The sequence below is a fragment of the Pristiophorus japonicus genome, chromosome 2, assembly GCF_044704955.1.
Source record: "Pristiophorus japonicus isolate sPriJap1 chromosome 2, sPriJap1.hap1, whole genome shotgun sequence".
NCBI classification, from domain to species: domain Eukaryota; kingdom Metazoa; phylum Chordata; class Chondrichthyes; family Pristiophoridae; genus Pristiophorus; species Pristiophorus japonicus.
In genome coordinates this window covers 51,043,754-51,063,873 of record NC_091978.1, presented here as the reverse complement: position 1 = coordinate 51,063,873, position 20,120 = coordinate 51,043,754, and the positions used below count along the sequence as shown (strand labels likewise).

The 20,120-nt window shown below is 47.3% G+C and overlaps 1 protein-coding gene across 1 annotated transcript in view; it reads left to right on the top strand.

Moving 5' to 3' along the window:
- LOC139228608 (histone-lysine N-methyltransferase PRDM9-like) overlaps nucleotides 1-19,865 on the top strand; it is a 40,446-nt gene extending 20,581 nt beyond the window's left edge. Inside the window, exon 3 of the mRNA XM_070859790.1 lies at nucleotides 15,354-19,865. Coding sequence (XP_070715891.1) covers nucleotides 15,354-16,302 — 949 coding nt within the window. The 3' untranslated portion in view covers nucleotides 16,303-19,865. The remainder of the gene's footprint in view (nucleotides 1-15,353) is intronic.
- The last annotated feature ends 255 nt before the right edge of the window (nucleotides 19,866-20,120 follow it).

Here is a 20,120-nt window from a genome sequence, read left to right as displayed (position 1 = left end):
GTCAGAAGGGTTGGTAACCAGAGGAGACAGATTTAAGGTGATTGGCAAAAGAAGCAGAGACGACATAAGGAAACATTTTTTATGCAGTGAGTTATTGCAATCTGGAATGCACTGCCTGAAATAGTACCTTTCAAAAGTGAATTCGATAAATACTGAAGGGAAAATATTTGCAGAGCTATGGGGAAATAGCAGGGGAGTGGAACTAATTGGATAGCTCTACCTAGGAGCCAGCACAGGCACAATGGGGCGAATGGCCTCTTTTTGTGCGGTTTCATTCTATGAAAATGGCAGACGATCGTACCCAGAATGCTCCAACCATATATCTTCAGCATAACCAAGACCGCCTATTTCCACCTCCATATCGCCCATGTCAGCACTTGCCTCAGCCCATCCTCTGTGGAAACCCTCATTCATTCCTTTGTTACCTCTAGACTTGACTATTCCAATGCTGACTGGTCTCCCACATTCTCCCCAACATAAACTTGAAGTCATCCAAAACTTGCCTGCCTGTGTCCTAGCTCACACCAAGTCCCGTTCACACATCACTCCTGTGCTCGCTGACCTACATTTGGCTCACAGTTAAGCTCAATTTCCAAATTCTCTTCCTTGTTTTCAAACCCCTCCATGGCCTTGCCCCTCCCTATCTCTGTAACTTCCTCCAGTCGAACGAACCCCCCGCCCCACCCGAGATAGCTACGCTCCTCTAATTCTACCCTCTTGAACATCCGATTATAATTGACTCAACCATTGGTGACTATGTCTTCTGTTGCCTCGGCCCCAAGCTCAGAAACACTCTCCCTAAGAGGATTAATTAGCAATCTCGTTGGGCGAGGCCTCTTGGGGAAGAGTGACCATAATATGGTGGAATTCTACATTAGGATGGAGAATGAAACAGTTAATTCAGAGACCATGGTCCAGAACTTAAAGAAGGGTAACTTTGAAGGTATGAGGCGTGAATTGGCTAGGATAGATTGGCGAATGATACTTAAGGAGTTGATTGTGGATGGGCAATGGCAGACATTTTGAGACCACATGGATCAACTACAACAATTGTACATCCTGTCTGGCATAAAAATAAAAAAGGGAAGGTGGCTCAACCGTGGCTATCAAGGGAAATCAGGGATAGTATTAAAGCCAAGGAAGTGGCACATAAATTGGCCAGAAATAGCAGCGAACCCAGGGACTGGGAGAAATTTAGAACTCAGCAGAGGAGGACAAAGGGTTTGATTAGGGCAGGGAAAATAGAGTACAAGAGGAAGCTTGCAGGGAACATTAAGACGGACTGCAAAAGCTTCTATAGATATGTAAAAAGAAAAAGGTCAGTAAAGACAAACGTAGGTCCCCTGCAGTCAGAATCAGGGGAAGTCATAACGGGGAACAAAGAAATGGCAGACCAATTGAACAAGTACTTTGGTTCGGTATTCACTAAGGAGGACACAAACAACCTTCCGGATATAAAAGGGGTCAGAGGGTCTAGTAAGAAGGAGGAACTGATTCTTATTAGTCGGGAAATTGTGTTGGGGAAATTGATGGGATTGAAGGCCGATAAATCCCCAGGGCCTGATGGGCTGCATCCCAGAGTACTTAAGGAGGTGGCCTTGGAAATAACGGATGCATTGACTGTCATTTCCCAACATTCCATTGACTCTGGATCAGTTCCTATGGAGTGGAGGGTAGCCAATGTAACCCCACTTTTTAAAAAAGGAGGGAGAGAGAAAACAGGGAATTATAGACCGGTCAGCCTGACATCGGTAGTGGGTAGAATGATGGAATCAATTATTAAGGATATCATAGCAGCGCATTTGGAAAGAGGTGACATGATAGGTCCAAGTCAGCATGGATTTGTGAAAGGGTAATTATGCTTGACAAATCTTCTGGAATTTTTTGAGGATGTTTCCAGTAGAGTGGACAAGGGAGAACCAGTTGATGTGGTGTATGTGGACTTTCAGAAGACTTTCGACAAGGTCCCACACAAGAGATTAATGTGCAAAGTTAAAGCACATGGGATTAGGGGTAGTGTGTTGACTTGGATTGAGAACTGGTTGGCAGACAGGAAGCAAAGAGTAGGAGTAAATGGGTACTTTTCAGAATGGCAGGCAGTGACTAGTGGGGTACTGCGTCCCTGAGTGTCCTGGCCGGGAGTCGATTCCACTTCACCGCAGGCACGTGATTCGCGCGGTCTGATTGACGGGAGCTTCCGACCAATAGGAACCAAGTAGGCAGCACCTTGAGAACCGAGATCGCAACGGGTCCTCCAACCAATCCGGGAGTGCCGTGGGGCGGGCCTTCAGGGGAGCTTCACTCAACATCAGTGCAGTAGCTGCCCTGGGACTGTTTCATGAGCAGTGTAGAGGGAGTTTTACTCATATCTAATCTGTGCTGTACCTGCCCTGGGAGTATTTAATGGGTCAGTGCAGAGGGAACTTTACTCTGTATCTAATTCATGCAGCCCCTGCCCTGGAAGTGTTTGATGGAACAGTGTAGATATTCTGTATCTAACCCGTACCTGCCCTGTGTAGGAGAGGATGAAAACCCCCTCATTTTATCCAGAAGGAAAAGGGTTGTGGGATCGGTCTGTGCTGCAATGTGAATTGAAACCGAGACGGTTTGACCTTGGTAGAGCAGTGATTAGATGGGGGAGGACACCAGAGGGCCAATGGTGGGACAGAGTCAGCCTGAAGCATGGGGCTTTCAAGCCAATGGGAGAGCACTTGCTCGAAAACTGTGGGACTGACTCATCGCTATTATCGGGCTATTGTCTTCCCCATGTTTACACTATGGAAGGAAATTATTCAGACCTTCAGAAAACTAGGGAACCCAAAATAACCCAAGGGCCTACACAATGGCTACAGGAGGCCAACGCAATCAACACCCACTCAAACCTTGAGTAGGTTAACATCAGTGGAAAAAACCCCGCAATAATCTAAAACTGCTGCATTTTTCAAAATAACAAAGCCCACCAATGGGAAGGATCGATTTCAGCAGAAGAGGCGGACTGGATAATCTGGCTATAAAAAGGGGTTTCTGACACATTGTGTGTGGTTCCCTGCTCTCGTGATCCAACAACCAGCAAGCCTCTCGACACTGAAGGAAAACCAGTGTCCGAAGACACCGAAGATAGAAGAAACAAACCACCAGACTGCAGAAGGCACAGTAGTGAGTATAACCTCTGGTCCCCAGAACTCCCAACTCAGTTAGGCCAGGAAAGGTGGGAGGTTGGACATTGTACTGCTAAACTTGTGTAAAGATTTTCGTTGTGTCCGTTTAGTGGGATTTAGGAGGATTGTTTTATTGGTGTATTGCTGTTTGTTGAGATACACCTTGTCAAATAAATTGGAAGCCTAAGTTCCTCTTGGAATCACCTTGTCTCAGTTCTATTGTATTACATCTCCTGATCGTGAGTCTTATGTCAGAACAGTGCAAGGGAAGCTAGGAGTGCCTTCAAAATGCTCAACTGTGTGTCACAGGCTAGGGAAGAAGGGGTTAGGAGTGTTTGACACTCACAGGTGCCTCACAGGATAGGCATAAGCTGTGGGGACGCACGAGTCTCAAAAACCCCCTTCATAAGCTGTGGACACAGTCTCTCCAGGGGTGCTCTTGCAGCACTCAGGGTACCTCACAGGCCTGGCATAAGCTGTGAGGGCAGAAGCCCAGAGAGAGACACCCAAGGCACAACAACATTCCCTGAGAACCCCTTACACCTGGGAGTATTTGATCGGATAGTGCAAATGGAGCTTTACTCTGTATCTAAAGCCTGTTGTACATGACCTGGGATTATTTCATTGGACAATGTAGAGGGAACTTTACTCTCTATTTAAACCATATTGTACCTGCCCTGGAAGTGTTTGATGGGCAGTGTAGAGGGAGCTTTACTCTGTATCTAACCTGTGCTGTACCAACCCTGGGAGTGTTTGATGGGACAGTGTAGAAGCAGCTTTACTCTGTATCTAACCCATGCTGTACCTGCCCTGGGAGTGTTTGATGGGACAGTGTAGAGGGAGCTTTCCTCTGTATCTAACCCTTGCTGTAACTGCCCTGGGAGCACTTGGTAGAACATTGCATAGAGAGCTTTACTCTGTATCTGAAGCCTGCTGTACATGACCTGGGAATATTTGATGGGACAGTGCAGTGGGAGCTTTATTCTGTATCTAACCTGTGCTGTACCTGGCCTGCATCATCATAGGCAGTTCCTCGGAATCAAGGAAGACTTGCTTCCATTCTTAAAATGAGTCCTTAGGTGGCTGAACAGTCCAATACGAGAACCACAGTCCCTGTCACAGGTGGGACAGATAGTCATTGAGGGAAGGGGTGGGTGGGACTGATTTGCAGCATGCTCTTTCTGCTGCCTGCGCTTGATTTCTGCATGTTTTCGGCGATGAGACTCGAGGTGCTCAGTGTTCTCCCGGATGCACTTCCTCCACTTAGGGCGGTCTTTGGCCAGGGACTCCCAGATGTCAGTGGTGATGTTGCACTTTATCAAGGAGGCTTTGAGGGTGTCCTTGTAACGTTTCCTCTGCTCACCTTGGGCTCGCTGGCTTGCGAGTGCGTGATTGGATAGTGTAGATGAAGCATTACTCTGTATATAACCTGTGCTGTACCAACCCTGGGAGTGTTTGATGGGACAGTGTAAATGGAGCTTTACTCTGTATCTAAAGCCTGCTGTACATGCCCTGAGAATATTTGTGAGACAGTGCAGAGGGAGATTTACTCTGTATCTAACCCGTAGTGTACCTGCCCTGGGAATATTTGTTTGGACAGTGTAGAGGGAACTTTATTCTCTATTTAAACTGTGCTGTACCTGCCCTGGGAGTGTTTGATGGGCAATGTAGAGGGACCTTTACTCTGTATCTAACCAGTGCAGCACCTGCCCTGGGAGTGTTTGATGGGACAGTGTAAATGGAGCTTTATTCTGTAGTTAACCCATACATGCCCTGGGAGTATTTGATGTGACAGTGCACAGGGAGCCTTACATTGTATCTGACCCGTGGTGTACCTGCCCTGGGATTATTTGATGGGACAATGTAGAGGGAGTTGTACTACATATCCAACATGTGCTGTACTTTCCCTGGGAATGTTTGATGGGGTGTGCAGAGGGAGATTTATTCTGTATCTAACCTGTGCTGTACCTGCCCTGGGAGTATTTGGTGGGATAGTATAGAGGGAGCTATACTTTGTATCTAACCTATGCTGTACCAGCAGTTGGAGTGTTTGATGGAAAGTGCAGAGGGAGCTTTACTCTGTATCCAAGCTGTGCTGTACCTGTCCTGGGAGTGTTTGATGGGGCAGTGTAGAGAGAGCTTTACTTTGTATCTAACGCGTGCTATACCGGCCTGGCAGTGTTTGATGGGACAGTGTAGTGGGAGCTTTACTCTGTATCTAACCCATGCTGTACCTACCATGGGATTCGGCCATACAACCCCTCGAGCCTTCTCCGCCATTCAATACGACCATGGCTTTAAATAATCTGACTGCAAGAAAAGCTTTCAAACTTCAAAGCAGCTGATGCATCAGTGCATTGATACTGGAGGAAGGCTGTTTCAATATCGTGTGTATGGGAAGAAATTCACCCCACCACACGAGACAACAGGTAAGACCACACCTAGAATACTGCGTACAGTATTGGTCTCCTTATTTAAGGAGGGATATACTTGCATTGGACGCAGTTCAGAGAAGGTTTACGAGGTTGATTCCTGAGATGAAGGGGTTGTCATGCAGAAATGTTGAGCAGTTTAGGCCTGTACTTATTGGACTTCATAAGAATGAGAGATGATCTTAATGAAATACATAAGTTTCTGAGGGGGCTTGACAGGGTAGATGCAGAAAGAATGATTCCCCTTGTGGAGGAATCTAGTACTAGGGGGCATAGTTTCAGAATAGGGGTCGCCCATTTAAGACAGAGGTGAGGAGGAATTTCTGCTCTCAGGGTCATGAATCTTAGGAATTCTCTACCTCAGAGAGCTGTGGAGCTGTGTCGCTGAATATATTCAAGGCTGAGATAGACAGATTCTTGAACTATAAGAGAGTCAAGGGTTATGGGGAACAGGCTGGAAAGTGGAGTAGAGGCCAGGATCAGATCAGCTATGATCTTATTCAGTGGCACAGCCGGCTCAAGGGGCCATATGGCCTACTACTGATCCATATTTACGAAAGGATATACATGCTTTGGAGGCAGTTCAGAGAAGGATCACTAGGTTGATTTCGGGGATGAGGGGGTTGACTTATGAGGAAAGGTTGAGAAGGTTGAGCCTCTACTCATTGGAATTCAGAAGATTGAGAGATGATCTTATCGAAATGTATAAGATTATGAGGGGCTTTGACAAGGTGGATGTAGAGAGGATGTTTCCACTGATGGGGGAGATTAGAACTAGGGGGCATAATCTTAGAATAAGGGGCTGCCCATTTAAAACAGAGATGAGGAGGAATTTCTTCTCTTAGACGGTTGTAAATCTGTGGAATTCGCTGCCTCAGTGAACTGTGGAAGCTGGGACATTGAATACATTTAAGACAGAAATAGACACTTTCTTAAATGATAAGGGGTTACGTGGAGCGTGCAGGGAAACATAGAAACATAGAAAATAGGTGCAGGAGTAGGCCATTTGGTCTTTCGAGCCTGCACCACCATTCAATATGATCATGGCTGATCATGCAACTTCAGTACCCATTCCTGCTTTCTCTCCGTACCCCTTGATCCCTTCAGCCATAAGGGTCACATCTAACTCCCATTTGAATATATCTAACGAACTGGCCTCAACAACCTTCTGTGATAGAGAATTCCATAGGTTCACAATTCTCTGAGTGAAGAAGTTTCTCCTCATCTCAGTCCTTAATGGCTTACCCCTTATCCTTAGACTGTGTCTGGACTTCTCCAACATCGGGAACATTCTTCCTGCATCTAACTTGTCCAATCCCATCAGAATTTTATGTTTCTATGAGATCCCCTCTCATTCTTCTAAATTCCAGTGAATATAAGCCTAGTCGATCCAATCTTTCTTCATATGTCAGTCCTGTCATCCCAGGAATCAGTCTGTGAACCTTCGCTGCACTTCCTCAATAGCAAGAATGTCCTTACTCAGATTAGGAGACCAAAACTGCACACAATACTCAAGGTGTAGCCTCACCAATTGCCGTAAGACCTCCCTGCTCCTATACTCAAATCTTCTCGCTATGAAGACCAACATGCCATTTGCCTTCTTCACCACCTGCTGTACCTGCTTACCAACTTTCAATGACTAATGTACCATGAGACCCAGGTTTTGTTGCACGTCCCCTTTTCCTAATCTGTTACCATTCAGGTAATATTCTGCCTTCCTGTTTTTGCCACCAAAATGGATAACCTTACATTTATCGACATTATACTGCATCTGCCATGCATTTTCCCACTCACCTAACCTGTCCAAGTCACCCTGCAGCCTCTTAGTATCCTCCTTACAGCTCACACTGCCACCCAGCTTAGTGTCATCTGCAAACTTGGAGATATTACATTCAATTCTTTTGTTGAAATCATTAATGTATATTGTAAATAGTTGGGGTCCCAGTACTGAACCTTGCGGTACCCCACTGGTCACTGCCTGCCATTCTGAAAAGGACCCATTTATTCCTACTCTTTGCCAAACTGCCAATCAGTTCTCCTGTCTGCCAATCAGTTCTCTATCTATGTCAATACATTACCTCCAATACCATGCGCTTTAATTTTGCACACCAATCTCTTGTGTGGGACCTTGTCAAAAGCCTTTTGAAAGTCCAAATATACCACATCCACTGGTTCTCGCTTGTCCACTCTACTAGTTACATCCTCAAAAAATTCTAGAACATTTGTCAAGCATGATTTCCCTTTCATAAATCCATGCTGACTTGGACCAATCCTGTCACTGCTGTCCAAATACGCTGTTATTACATCTTTAATAATTGATTCCAACATTTTCCCCACTACTAATGTCAGGCTAACCAGTCTATAATTCCCTGTTTTCTCTCTCCCTCCCTTTTTAAAAAGTGGGGTTACATTAGCTACTCTCCAATTCATTGGAACTGATCCAGAGTCTATAGGAAGTGGAGCTGAGTCCATGATCAGATCAGCCATGATCTTATTGAATGGCGGAGCAGGCTTGAAGGGCAATATTGGCCTGCTCCTGTTCCTATTTCTTATGTTCTTATTTATGTTCTTATTTCTTATGTTCTCATCAATTCACTTGTGACTGCAGGGCGTTGGATTCTGTTATTAATCACATCCATGGCAGAGGGCCCGCGTACTTGCGTTTCTGTGGGAATTATTAATTAATTTTCTCTCAATCGAATCTCAGAAAAATCATTCTCCATTCACTAATTTGGGGCTTTCAATGGCGAGGCTGTTAGCCTGCATGCCCCGCGGAGGAGAATATGCCCGATTCACACTTAGGTTTACAGCGCGCAGGCGCAGGGCAGGGTGGTATTTGGAGCATGCGCAGTACGACTTTGATCAGAGCCCTGCGGGAGCTGGAAGTGCATTGAAGTTGGAGACGCGGTATTTGCGGCAGGTGAGAAGCGATCAGCCGCAGGGAAATAACGTACGCGGCGTGTGGGCTTCCATAAGCACCTTGTGTAGGCCTCAAGCCCCGAATGAGAACCTATAGGTTTCGAGTTTGCAGCTCCAGGTCTTTTTTCCAGTAACAGGCCTTGGCTAACGGCTGCCATGTTTGTAAGGGGAAACAGAGGTTTTGTGTGTCGTCATTTTAATGGCGGGAACAATAGAGCGCATGCGCGACCATCTTTGTGAAGGAACAAAGAGTAGGCGGGCCGCAGGGTCCCAGTGACGAGAGAAATCTCGGCGGGAATTACGGTTTACAGCCCGCAGAATTGTACAGAAGAACATAAGAATTAGGAACAGGAGTAGGCCATCTAGCCCCTCGAGCCTGCTCCGCCATTCAACAAGATCATGGCTGATCTGGCTGTGGACTCAGCTCCACTTACCTGCCCGCTCCCCGTAACCCTTAATTCCCTTATTGGTTAAAAATCTATCTATCTGTGACTTGAAAACATTCAATGAGCCAGCCTCAACTGCTTCCTTGGGCAGAGAATTCCACAGATTCATAACCCTCTGGGAGAGGAAATTACCTCTCAACTCGGTTTTAAATTGGCTCCCCCGTATTTTGAGGCTGTGCCCCCTAGTTCTAGTCTCACCGACCAGCGGAAACAACCTCTCTGCCTCTATCTTGTCTATCCCTTTCATTATCTTAAATGTTTCTATAAGATCACCCCTCATCCTTCTAAACTCCAACGAGTAAAGATCCAGTCTACTCAATCTATCATAAGGTAACCCCCTCATCTCCGGAATCAGTCTAGTGAATCGTCTCTGTAACCCCTCCAAAGCTAGTATATCCTTCCTGAAGTAAGGTGACCAAAACTGCACACAGTACTCCAGGTGCGGCCTCACCAATACCCTGTACAGTTGCAGCAGGACCTCCCTGCTTTTGTACTCCATCCCTCTCGCAATGAAGGCCAACGTTCCATTCGCCTTCCTGATTATCTGCTGCACCTGCAAACTCACTTTTTGGGATTCATGCACAAGGACCGGAGGAGGCGGGGGTCCCCAATGGAGGGCACTCTACGCAGGGGTCCTCCCACTATTTGTCAGGGACTTGGCCTGGAGGGTGGTGCACGGAGCAGTGCCGTGCAACAAATTTTTAAGCCGGTTCACGGACTCCCAGGCCGCCTGCAATTTCTGCGGTCTGGAGGAGTCCGTGTTCCATGTTTTTATTGAGTGCACGAGGTTGCAGCCCCTGTTCCATTATTTGAAGGGGCTGCTCCTGAAATTCTGGCTGCACTTCAGTCCCACTCTCCTGATCTTTGGGCACCCTGTGCGGAGGGGAGCGGGTAGGTCCGAGGGCCTCCTCGTGGGACTGCTCCTGGGCACGGCCAAGGGTGCCATCAGCCGGTCCAGGCAGCGGGCGGTCGAGGGGGTCGTTCAACCTGACTGCCTGCCTCTCTTCCGCTCTTACATCCGGTCCAGGGTGTCCTTGGAGATGGAGCACGCGGTGTCCACCGGTACGCTCGCGGCCTTCCGCGAGAGGTGGGCACCGGAGGGACTGGAGTGCATCATCACGCCCGGCAACCAAATTTTAATTTGATTTTACGTTTTAAAGTTTAATTTGTTTTAATTGCCGGTGCTTTTAGTGTCCCCCTCCCCTTTTATAGAGGGCACTTGGAAAAATGTGATTTTAGCGCCCAAAAAAAAACCGAAAAAAAAGAAAGAGAAAACCACAAAAAAAAGGAAAAAAAAAAGGGGCCTTGAAAATGTCTGCTGTGTCACCCAGGCGGGTGGCACGGTTTAATGTTTATGTTTTTTTTCAGGTAAACTCAAAAGAGTTTCATGCACAAGGACCGGAGGAGGCGGGGGTCCCCGATGGAGGGTACTCTACGCAGGGGTCCTCCCACTATTTGTCGGGGACTTGGCCTAGAGGGTGGTGCACGGAGCAGTGCCGTGCAACAAATTTTTAAGCCGGTTCACGGACTCCCAGGCCGCCTGCAATTTCTGCGGTCTGGAGGAGTCCGTGTTCCATGTTTTTATTGAGTGCACGAGGTTGCAGCCCCTGTTCCATTATTTGAAGGGGCTGCTCCTGAAATTCTGGCTACACTTCAGTCCCACTCTCCTGATCTTTGGGCACCCTGTGCGAAGGGGAGCGGGTAGGTCCGAGGGCCTCCTCGTAGGACTGCTCCTGGGCACGGCCAAGGGTGCCATCAGCCGGTCCAGGCAGCGGGCGGTCGAGGGGGTCGTTCAACCTGACTGCCTTCCTCTCTTCCGCTCTTACATCCGGTCCAGGGTGTCCTTGGAGATGGAGCACGCGGTGTCCACCGGTACGCTCGCGGCCTTCCGCGAGAGGTGGGCACCGGAGGGACTGGAGTGCATCATCACGCCCGGCAACCAAATTTTAATTTGAGTTTACGTTTTAAAGTTTAGTTTGTTTTAATTGCCGGTGCTTTTAGTGTCCCCCTCTCCTTTTATAGGGGGCACTGGAAAAAGGAAAACATTTTATTTTGGTGCCCAAAAAAAAAAGAAAAAAAAAAGAAAAAACAAACAAAAAAACAGGGCCTTGTAAATGTCTGGTGTGTCATCCAGGTCGGGTGACACGGATAAATGTTTTATGTTTTGCAGGTAGACTCTAAAAGAGTTTCATGCACAAGGACCGGAGGAGGCGGGGGTCCCCGATGGAGGGCACTCTACGCAGGGGTCCTCCCACTATTTGTCGGGGACTTGGCCTGGAGGGTGGTGCACGGAGCAGTGCCGTGCAATAAATTTTTAAGCCGATTCATGGTCTCCCAGGCCGCCTGCAATTTCTGCGGTCTGGAAGAGTCCATGTTCCATGTTTTTATTGAGTGCACGAGGTTGCAGCCCCTGTTTTGTTATTTAAAGAGGCTGCTCCTGAAATTCTGGCTGCACTTCAGACCCACACTCCTGATCTTTGGGCACCCTGTGTGGAGGGGAGCGGGTAGGTCCGAAGGCCTCCTCGTAGGACTGCTCCTGGGCACGGCCAAGGGTGCCATCAGCCGGTCCAGGCAGCGGGCGGTCGAGGGGGTCGTTCAACCTGACTGCCTGCCTCTCTTCCGCTCTTACATCCGGTCCAGGGTGTCCTTGGAGATGGAGCACGCGGTGTCCACCGGTACGCTCGCGGCCTTCCGCGAGAGGTGGGCACCGGAGGGACTGGAGTGCATCATCACGCCCGGCAACCAAATTTTAATTTGATTTTACGTTTTAAAGTTTAATTTGTTTTAATTGCCGGTGCTTTTAGTGTCCCCCTCCCCTTTTATAGGGGGCACTGGAGGAAAAAAAATGTGATTATAGTGCCCCAAAAAAAAAGAAGAAAAAAAAGAAAAACACAAAAAAAAACACAAAAAAGAAAAAAAAAGGGGCCTTGTAAATGTCTGGTGTGTCATCCAGGTCGGGTGGCACCGATTAATGTTTATGTTTTACAGGTAAACTCCAAAAGAGTTTCATGCACAAGGACCGGAGGAGGCGGGGGTCCCCGATGGAGGGCACTCTACGCAGAGGTCCTCCCACTATTTGTCGGGGACTTGGCCTGGAGGGTGGTGCACGGACCAGTGCCGTGCAATAAATTTTTAAGCCGGTTCACGGGCTCCCAGGCCGCCTGCAATTTCTGCGGTCTGGAAGAGTCCATGTTCCATGTTTTTATTGAGTGCACGAGGTTGCAGCCCCTGTTTTGTTATTTAAAGAGGCTGCTTCTGAAATTCTGGCTGCACTTCAGTCCCACATTCCTGATCTTTGGGCACCCTGTGCGGAGGGGAGCGGGTAGGTCCGAGGGCCTCCTCGTAGGACTGCTCCTGGGCACGGCCAAGGGTGCCATCAGCCGGTCCAGGCAGCGGGCGGTCGAGGGGGTCGTTCAGCCAGACTGCCTGCCTCTCTTCCGCGCCTACATCCGGTCCAGGGTGTCCTTGGAGATGGAGCACGCGGTGTCCACCGGTACGCTCGCGGCCTTCCGCGAGAGGTGGGCACCGGAGGGACTGGAGTGCATCATCACGCCCGGCAACCAAATTTTAATTTGATTTTATGTTTTTAAGTTAATTTGTTTTAATTGCCGGTGCTGTTAATGTCCCCCTCCCCTTTTATAGGGGGCACTTGGAGAAAAAATACGATTTTGTGCCCAAAAAAAACCCCCCCCAAAAAAACCACAAAAAAAAATAAAAGGGCCTACAAATGTTTGGTGTTTCCCCCAGATCGGGGGACACGGTTTAATGTTTTTTGTTTGCTCCAAAAAGAGTTCATGCACAAGGACCCCCAGGTCCCTCTGCATCTCAGCATGTTGTAATTTCTCCCCATTCAAATAATATTCCCTTTTACTGTTTTTTTTCCCAAGGTGGATGACCTCACACTTTCCGACATTGTATTCCATCTGCCAAACCTTCGCCCATTGACTTAACCTATCCAAATCTCTTTGCAGCCTCTCTGTGTCCTCTACACAACCCTCTTTCCCACTAATCTTTGTGTCATTTGCAAATTTTGTTACACTACACTCTGTCCCCTCTTCCAGGTCATCTATGTATATTGTAAACAGTTGTGGTCCCAGCACCGATCCCTGTGGCACACCACTAACCACCGATTTCTACCCGAAAAGGACCCATTTATTCCGACTCTCTGCTTTCTGTTAGCCAGCCAATTCTCGATCCATGCTAATACATTTCCTCTGACTCCTCGTACCTTTATCTTCTGCAGTAACCTTTTGTGTGGCACCTTATCGAATGCCTTTTGGAAATCTAAATACACCACATCCATCGGTACACCTCTATCCACCATGCTCGTTATATCCTCAAAGAATTCCAGTAAATTAGTTAAACATGATTTCCCCTTCATGAATCCATGTTGCGTCTGCTTGATTGCACTATTCCTATCTAGATGTCCCGCTATTTCTTCCTTAATGATAGCTTCAAGCATTTTCCCCACGACAGATGTTAAACTAATTGGCCTATAGTTACCTGCCTTTTGTCTGCCCCCTTTTTTAAACAGAGGCATTACATTAGCTGCTTTCCAATCCGCTGGTACCTCCCCAGAGTCCAGAGAATTTTGGTAGATTATAACGAATGCATCTGCTATAACTTCCGCCATCTCTTTTAATACCCTGGGATGCATTTCATCAGGACCAGGGGACTTGTCTACCTTGAGTCCAATTAGCCTGTCCAGCACTACCCCCCTAGTGATAGTGATTGTCTCGGTCCTCCCTTCCCACATTCCTGTGACCAGCAATTTTTGGCATGGTTTTTGTGTCTTCCACTGTGAAGACGGAAGCAAAATAATTGTTTAAGGTCTCAGCCATTTCCACATTTCCCATTATTAAATCCCCCTTCTCATCTTCTAAGGGACCAACATTTACTTTAGTCACTCTTTTCCGTTTTATATATCTGTAAAAGCTTTTACTATCTGTTTTTATGTTTTGCGCAAGTTTACTTTCGTAATCTATCTTTCCTTTCTTTATTGCTTTCTTAGTCATTCTTTGCTGTCGTTTAAAATTTTCCCAATCTTCTAGTTTCCCACTAACCATGGCCACCTTATACGCATTGGTTTTTAATTTGATACTCTCCTTTATTTCCTTGGTTATCCACAGCTGGTTATCCCTTCTCTTACCGCCCTTCTTTTTCACTGGAATATATTTTTGTTGAGCACTATGAAAGAGCTCCTTAAAAGTCCTCCACTATTTCTCAATTGTGCCACCGTTTAGTCTGTGTTTCCAGTCTACTTTAGCCAACTCTGCCCTCATCCTACTGTACAATGTTTAAGCATAGTACGCTTGTTTGAGACACTACTTCCTCACCCTCAATCTATGTTACAAATTCAACCATACTGTGATCACTCATTCCGAGAGTAGCAGAAAGTCCCCACATTTGGTCCCCTTGTACTCAGAACTGATCCCTGAGACCAATCTTGGTTCAATGTTGAATGTGGAAGGAGTCCTGATGAAAGGACAGAAACCAGAAACGTTACCTCTGTTTTTCCACAGATGATTCCTGAGTATTTCCAGTAGATTCTGCTTTTACTTCAGATTTCAAGCAGCTGCAGTATTTTACTTTTGTACAAGTGTAGAACGGAACCCAGCCAGAGTCAGCACCTTCAGGGGTGGTGAGGGAGGAGCACCAGTGAGTGTAGAACTGAACCCAGCCTGAGTCAGCACCTTCAGGGGAGGGGAACCAGTGAGTGTAAAACTGAACCCAGTTCTGACGAATGGTCACAGACCTGAAATGTTAACTCTTTTTCTCTCCACAGATGCTGCCTCACCGGCTGAGATTTCTAGCATTTTCTGTTTTTATTTCAGATTCCGGCATGACAGTATTTTGCTTTTGTAGAACTGAACCCAGCCAGAGGTAGCACCTTCAGGGGAGGAGAGGGAGGGGAACCAGTGAGTGTAGAACTGAACCCAGACAGAGATGCGGGAGAAAACCGGGAGCGGAGGAAAAGTTGTTTTGGGATGTGTGGTGACTATGGATTTCAGCACGGGGAGGGAGGACAACATGTGGGATGGGGATTTACAGCTTTGGGGAACAAGAGAGGATAAAATGTTCCATAGAAATTAAAATTGTTTCTTCTAATTTTCTATCCTGTACTTATAGTGATGGCTGTTCTAAACTCCTTTTACAGGTATTAGAAGTGGAGGATTTGCAGATGGAAAACTAAGATCAAGACCCGATAGAGTAACTAAATTCCACAGAACCTGAATATCATCGGCCTTTGAATACAGAAGGAGAAATGTTTGTCTATTCTGTCTGTGGGAAAAGATTTCAAACATCAGTGTGACTGGAAAAGCACCGAGACACACACCTCTGAGTGAGAGTGTTCCAGTGCACTGACTGTGGAACGAGCTTTAACCAGTTACACAGCCTGAAAAAAACATCACACCATTCACAGCGGGGAGAAACCGTGTTCTGTGTGTGGACAAGGCTTCAACTGATCATCCAAACCTGGAGAAACACAAGGACACCCGCACCATTGAGAAACCGTGGAAATGTGGGGACTGTGGGAAGGGATTCAATTACCCATCCCAGCTGGAAATTCATCGGCGCAGTCACACTGGGGAGAGGCCATTCACCTGTTCTGAGTGTGGGAAGGGATTCATTCTGTCATCCAGCCTGCTGACACACCAGCGAGTTCACACTGGGGAGAGGCCATTCACATGCTCCAAGTGTGGGAAGGGATTCACTCGGTTATCTCACCTTCTGAGACACCAGCGAGTTCGCACTGTGGAAAGGTCATTCACCTGCTCTGTGTGTGAGAAGGGATTCACTGATTCATCTGACCTGCTTAGACACCAGCGAGTTCACACTGGGGAGAGGCCGTTCACCTGCTCTGAGTGTGGGAAGGGATTCACTCTGTCATCCAACCTGCTGACACACCAGCGCACTCACACTGGGGAGAGGCCATTCACCTGCTCTGAGTGTGGGAAGGGATTCACTCGGTCATCCAATCTGCTGACACATCAGTGGGTTCACACCGGGGAGAGACCGTTCACCTGCTCTGAATGTGGAAAGGGATTCACTCAGTCTTCCTTTCTGTTGACACACCAGCGAGTTCACTCTGGGGAGAGACCATTCACCTGCTCCATATGTGCAAAGGGATTCATTGTTTTATCCTCCCTGCTGAAACACCAGCGAGTTCACAGTGGGGAGAGGCCATTCACCTGCTCTGAGTGTGGGAAGGGATTCACTGATTCATCCACCCGGCTGAGACACCAGCGCACTCACACTGGGGAGAGTCCGTTCACCTGCTCTGAGTGTGGGAAGGGATTCACTCGGTCATCCAACCTGCTGAAACACCAGCGAGTTCACAAGTGATTGAAGGGGTTGGATTCTGCTGTGATTGCTGCTGTTAATCACATCCAGAACTGAACTATGTTCATTCTGACAGTTGGCGGTTTGTTTCTGCTGATATTAATAACCCCTAAAACGTGGCTGGAGTTTAATATTCTGAATATATAGCTTATAGCTGACTGTGTTCTTGGGGCTGCAATGTCCCTTTAAGAACCGCTGTCTGTGATCTGTTCCCTTAATTCAGGGACTGTCTTCAGAAATTTGTTTGCAACAAAATTATGAACTTTTACTTCAATCCTAAATTGTTCTTTGGTACACAATCTACAATTCAGTGTCTGAAAGGTTTCACTGATGCACATCTTCAATTAGAAAGTGCTGATTAATCCTTGCTGACAATTCTTACTGACTTGCACATTACACACAGTGGCCCCTCCATTATCCACCAGACAGAACGGGAATGGGAATTGGTGGAGAATCAAGAGCCCCTAATATTGCCCCTCCCGTCTGGTACAGAAATCCCCTCGGCACGGAAATGGAGACAAGTCCAATCCAAGTAACGGGCTGAGTTTAGTCTTTCTCGGCCTGTGGGGTTGGTTTATATGAGACAGTTGCTGGGGAGTTCCAGAACCAGGGGTCACAGTCTAAGAATAAGGGGTAAGCCATTTAGGACCGAGATGAGGAGAAACTTCTTCACTCAGAGAATTGTGAACCTGTGGAATTCTCTGTCACAGAAAGTTGTTGATGCCAGTTTGTTAGATATATTCAAAAGGGAGTTAGATAAGGCTCTTACGGCCAAAGGGATCAAGGGGTATGGAGAGAAAGCAGGAAAGGGATACTGAGGTTGAATGATCAGCCATGATCTTATTGAATGGTGGTGCAGACTCGAAGGGCTGAATAGCCTACTCCTGCACCTATTTTTTATGTTTCTATGTTTCTAGGAGGAGATTGGTGTCAGTGATTGTGGGGTTGGTTTATATCAGACAGGAGATTAGTGTAAATGCAGTGACATCTCTTGCAAGGTTTTGCCGTGTGAAAATTCTGATGGATAATCAGGAATGTGGGTAATGGAAATCTCTTGTGTAAATAATTGCGGAATCACAACCTCCTTATCATGCACAGAGAGATCTTTACTCTGTATCCAACCCGTGCTGTATCTGCCCTGGGAGTGTTTGATGGGACAGTGTAGAGAGATCTTTACTCTGTATCTAACCCATGCTGTATCTGCCCTGGGAGTGTTTGATGGGACAGTGTAGAGAGATCTTTACTCTGTATCTAACCCGTGCTGTATCTGCCCTGGGAGTGTTTGATGGGGCTGTGTAGAGGGAGCTTTACTCTCTAAAATTATACACCCCTCATCCACTGGTTCCTGATTTCTCCCATTTCATTCCAGCCCGAAGCTCAACGAAGCGGCCCCATGGCCAACTCCGGGACAGGAAGTGAGTCAGGGAGAGTCTGTAAATAAAGGCAAATTGGTGACTAGTTAAGGAGAGCTGCTCACCAAAATTACAGAGGGAAAGCTTATAGCAAAGGACAGAGGAGTAGAGCCAGAGTCAGCACCTTCTGCGGAGTAAAGGGAGGGAAACTAGTGAGTGTAGAGCTGAACCCAGCCAGAGGCAGCAACTTCAGGGGTGGAGAAGGAGGGGACCCAGTGAGTGTAGAGCTGAACCCAGCCAGAGTCAGCAACTTCAGGGGTGGAGAGGGAGGGGACCCAGTGAGTGCAGAACTGAACCCAGCCAGAGTCAGCAACTTCAGGGGTGGAGAGGGAGGGGACCCAGTGAGTGTAGAACTGAACCCAGCCAGAGTCAGCATCTCCAGGGAGGAAAGGAGAGAAGGGTAAAATAGTAGGAATTTGTCCAATGTGCCTTGCACCTTGTTCTCTCCCTGGATCCTAGAACTACTGAATTCACTCTTCCACTTCAGCTTGGTGTCCCTCCGGTCGTACTCCCTGATTTACTTCCCCTTCTCTCCTCCTCTTTCCCCCCTTGGTTGTATTGCCCCGGGGATTCTCAGTATGAACAGGCGGGATGTGTTTTGAGACAGGATGTCCCAGCTCTCCACCTTTAAAGGGACAAGGCGAGGACCACTTGAGCTGAATGGCCTGCTTTATGACATCACTGCAGTGCCTAGCAACCAACCTCCCTGAGCCTTGCTCATTATGGGCTGGGTTTAACATTTGATGGGACAGCATAGAGGCAGCCTTACTCTGTATTTAACCCGTGCTGTATCTGACTGGAGCGTGTTTCAGGCAGACACTAGGTGCTCAGAATACCATTAGAATACAGTGTAGAACTGAACTCGGCCTGAGTCAGCACCTTCAGGGGTGGAGAGGGAGGAGAACCAGTGAGTGTAGAACTAAACCCAGCCAGAGTCAGGGCCGAAAACTGGGAGAGGACGAAAATCTGTTGGGAGATGTGTGATGGATTTTGATTTCAGTACAGGGAGGAGGGAGAGTGTGTGGGACGGGGATGGAGGAGAGTGCGTGGGACGAGGAGTTACAACTTTCAGAGATGTCTAAGAGTTCATAAAAACTAGAATTATCTGTTCTAAATTTTTATCCTTTCACTGGGTGTTAGAAGCATACGATTTACAGACAGGAAACTCAAACCAAATATCACATCAAAATCTGACAGAATCACTCAATTCATCAGGATCTGAATATCATCGGCCTTTGAATGTGGAAGGAGAAATGTTTGTCTATTCTGTCTGTGGGAAAAGATTTCAAACATCAGTGTGACTGGAAAAGCACCAAGACACACACACCCGAGTGAGAGTGTTCCAGTGCGCTGACTGTGGAAAGAGCTTTAACCAGTTACACAGCCTGAAAAAACATTGCACCATTCACAGCGGGGAGAAACCGTACACGTGTTTGTGTGGACGAGGCTTCAACTGATCATCCAACCTGGAGAGACACGAGGACACCGGACCCATGGAGAAACCGTGGAAATGTGGGAACTGATTCAATTCCCAGCTGGAAACTCATTGCTCCAGTTACACTGGGGAGAGGTCGTTCTCCTGCTCTGAGTGTGGGAAGGGATTCACTCAGTCATCTACCTTGTAGGCACACCAGAGTTCACACTGGGGAGAGACTTTTGAAATGCTGACTGGGAGCAGCTTTAAAAGCACAAGGGATCTGCTGACTCACCAGCGAGTTCACACTGGAGAGAGGCCGTTCACCTGCTCTGAGTATAGGATGGGACTCACTCAGTCATCCCACCTGTTGACACACACGTGAGTTCAAATGGGACTGCAGGGGTTGGATTCTGCTGTTAGGGCTGCTGCTAATCACATCCAGAAGGAAAGAATTGCATTTATATAACGCCTGCGGTCTCGTGTGTCCCAATATGCTTTACAGCAAATGAAGTACTTTTGAAGTCTCATCACTGTTGTAATGTAAGAAACACAGCAGCCAATTTGCGCAGAGCAGGCTCCCACAAAGAGGAATGTGATAATGACCCGATAATCTGTTTCTATCCAGGACTGAACCATGTTCATTCTGGCAGTTGTTTGTTTCTGATGTCAGTGGCTCAAATAACTGGGCTTGAGTTATATTTTCTGCACATTTGTCAATAAATCAGTTTTGTGTCAAACAGTGTGTCGATTCCTTGATTTCCCAATATAAAAGGAGACTAATTGATGTCCTGTTACCGACTGCTCCATTTTTGGGCCTTTTCTCCTTTCTCACTCTGGATTATTTCAATTCTCATACCTTCTGTATCTCTCATGGACAAGTTCCAGCTCCCCATACCTTCCAGAGTGCCTTTCCTTGCCTTGGCAGCCAATGATCACTAAACACAAAACCCAGACTATTCATCACTTTGAGCTACAGGACTTACCGTGTGCCC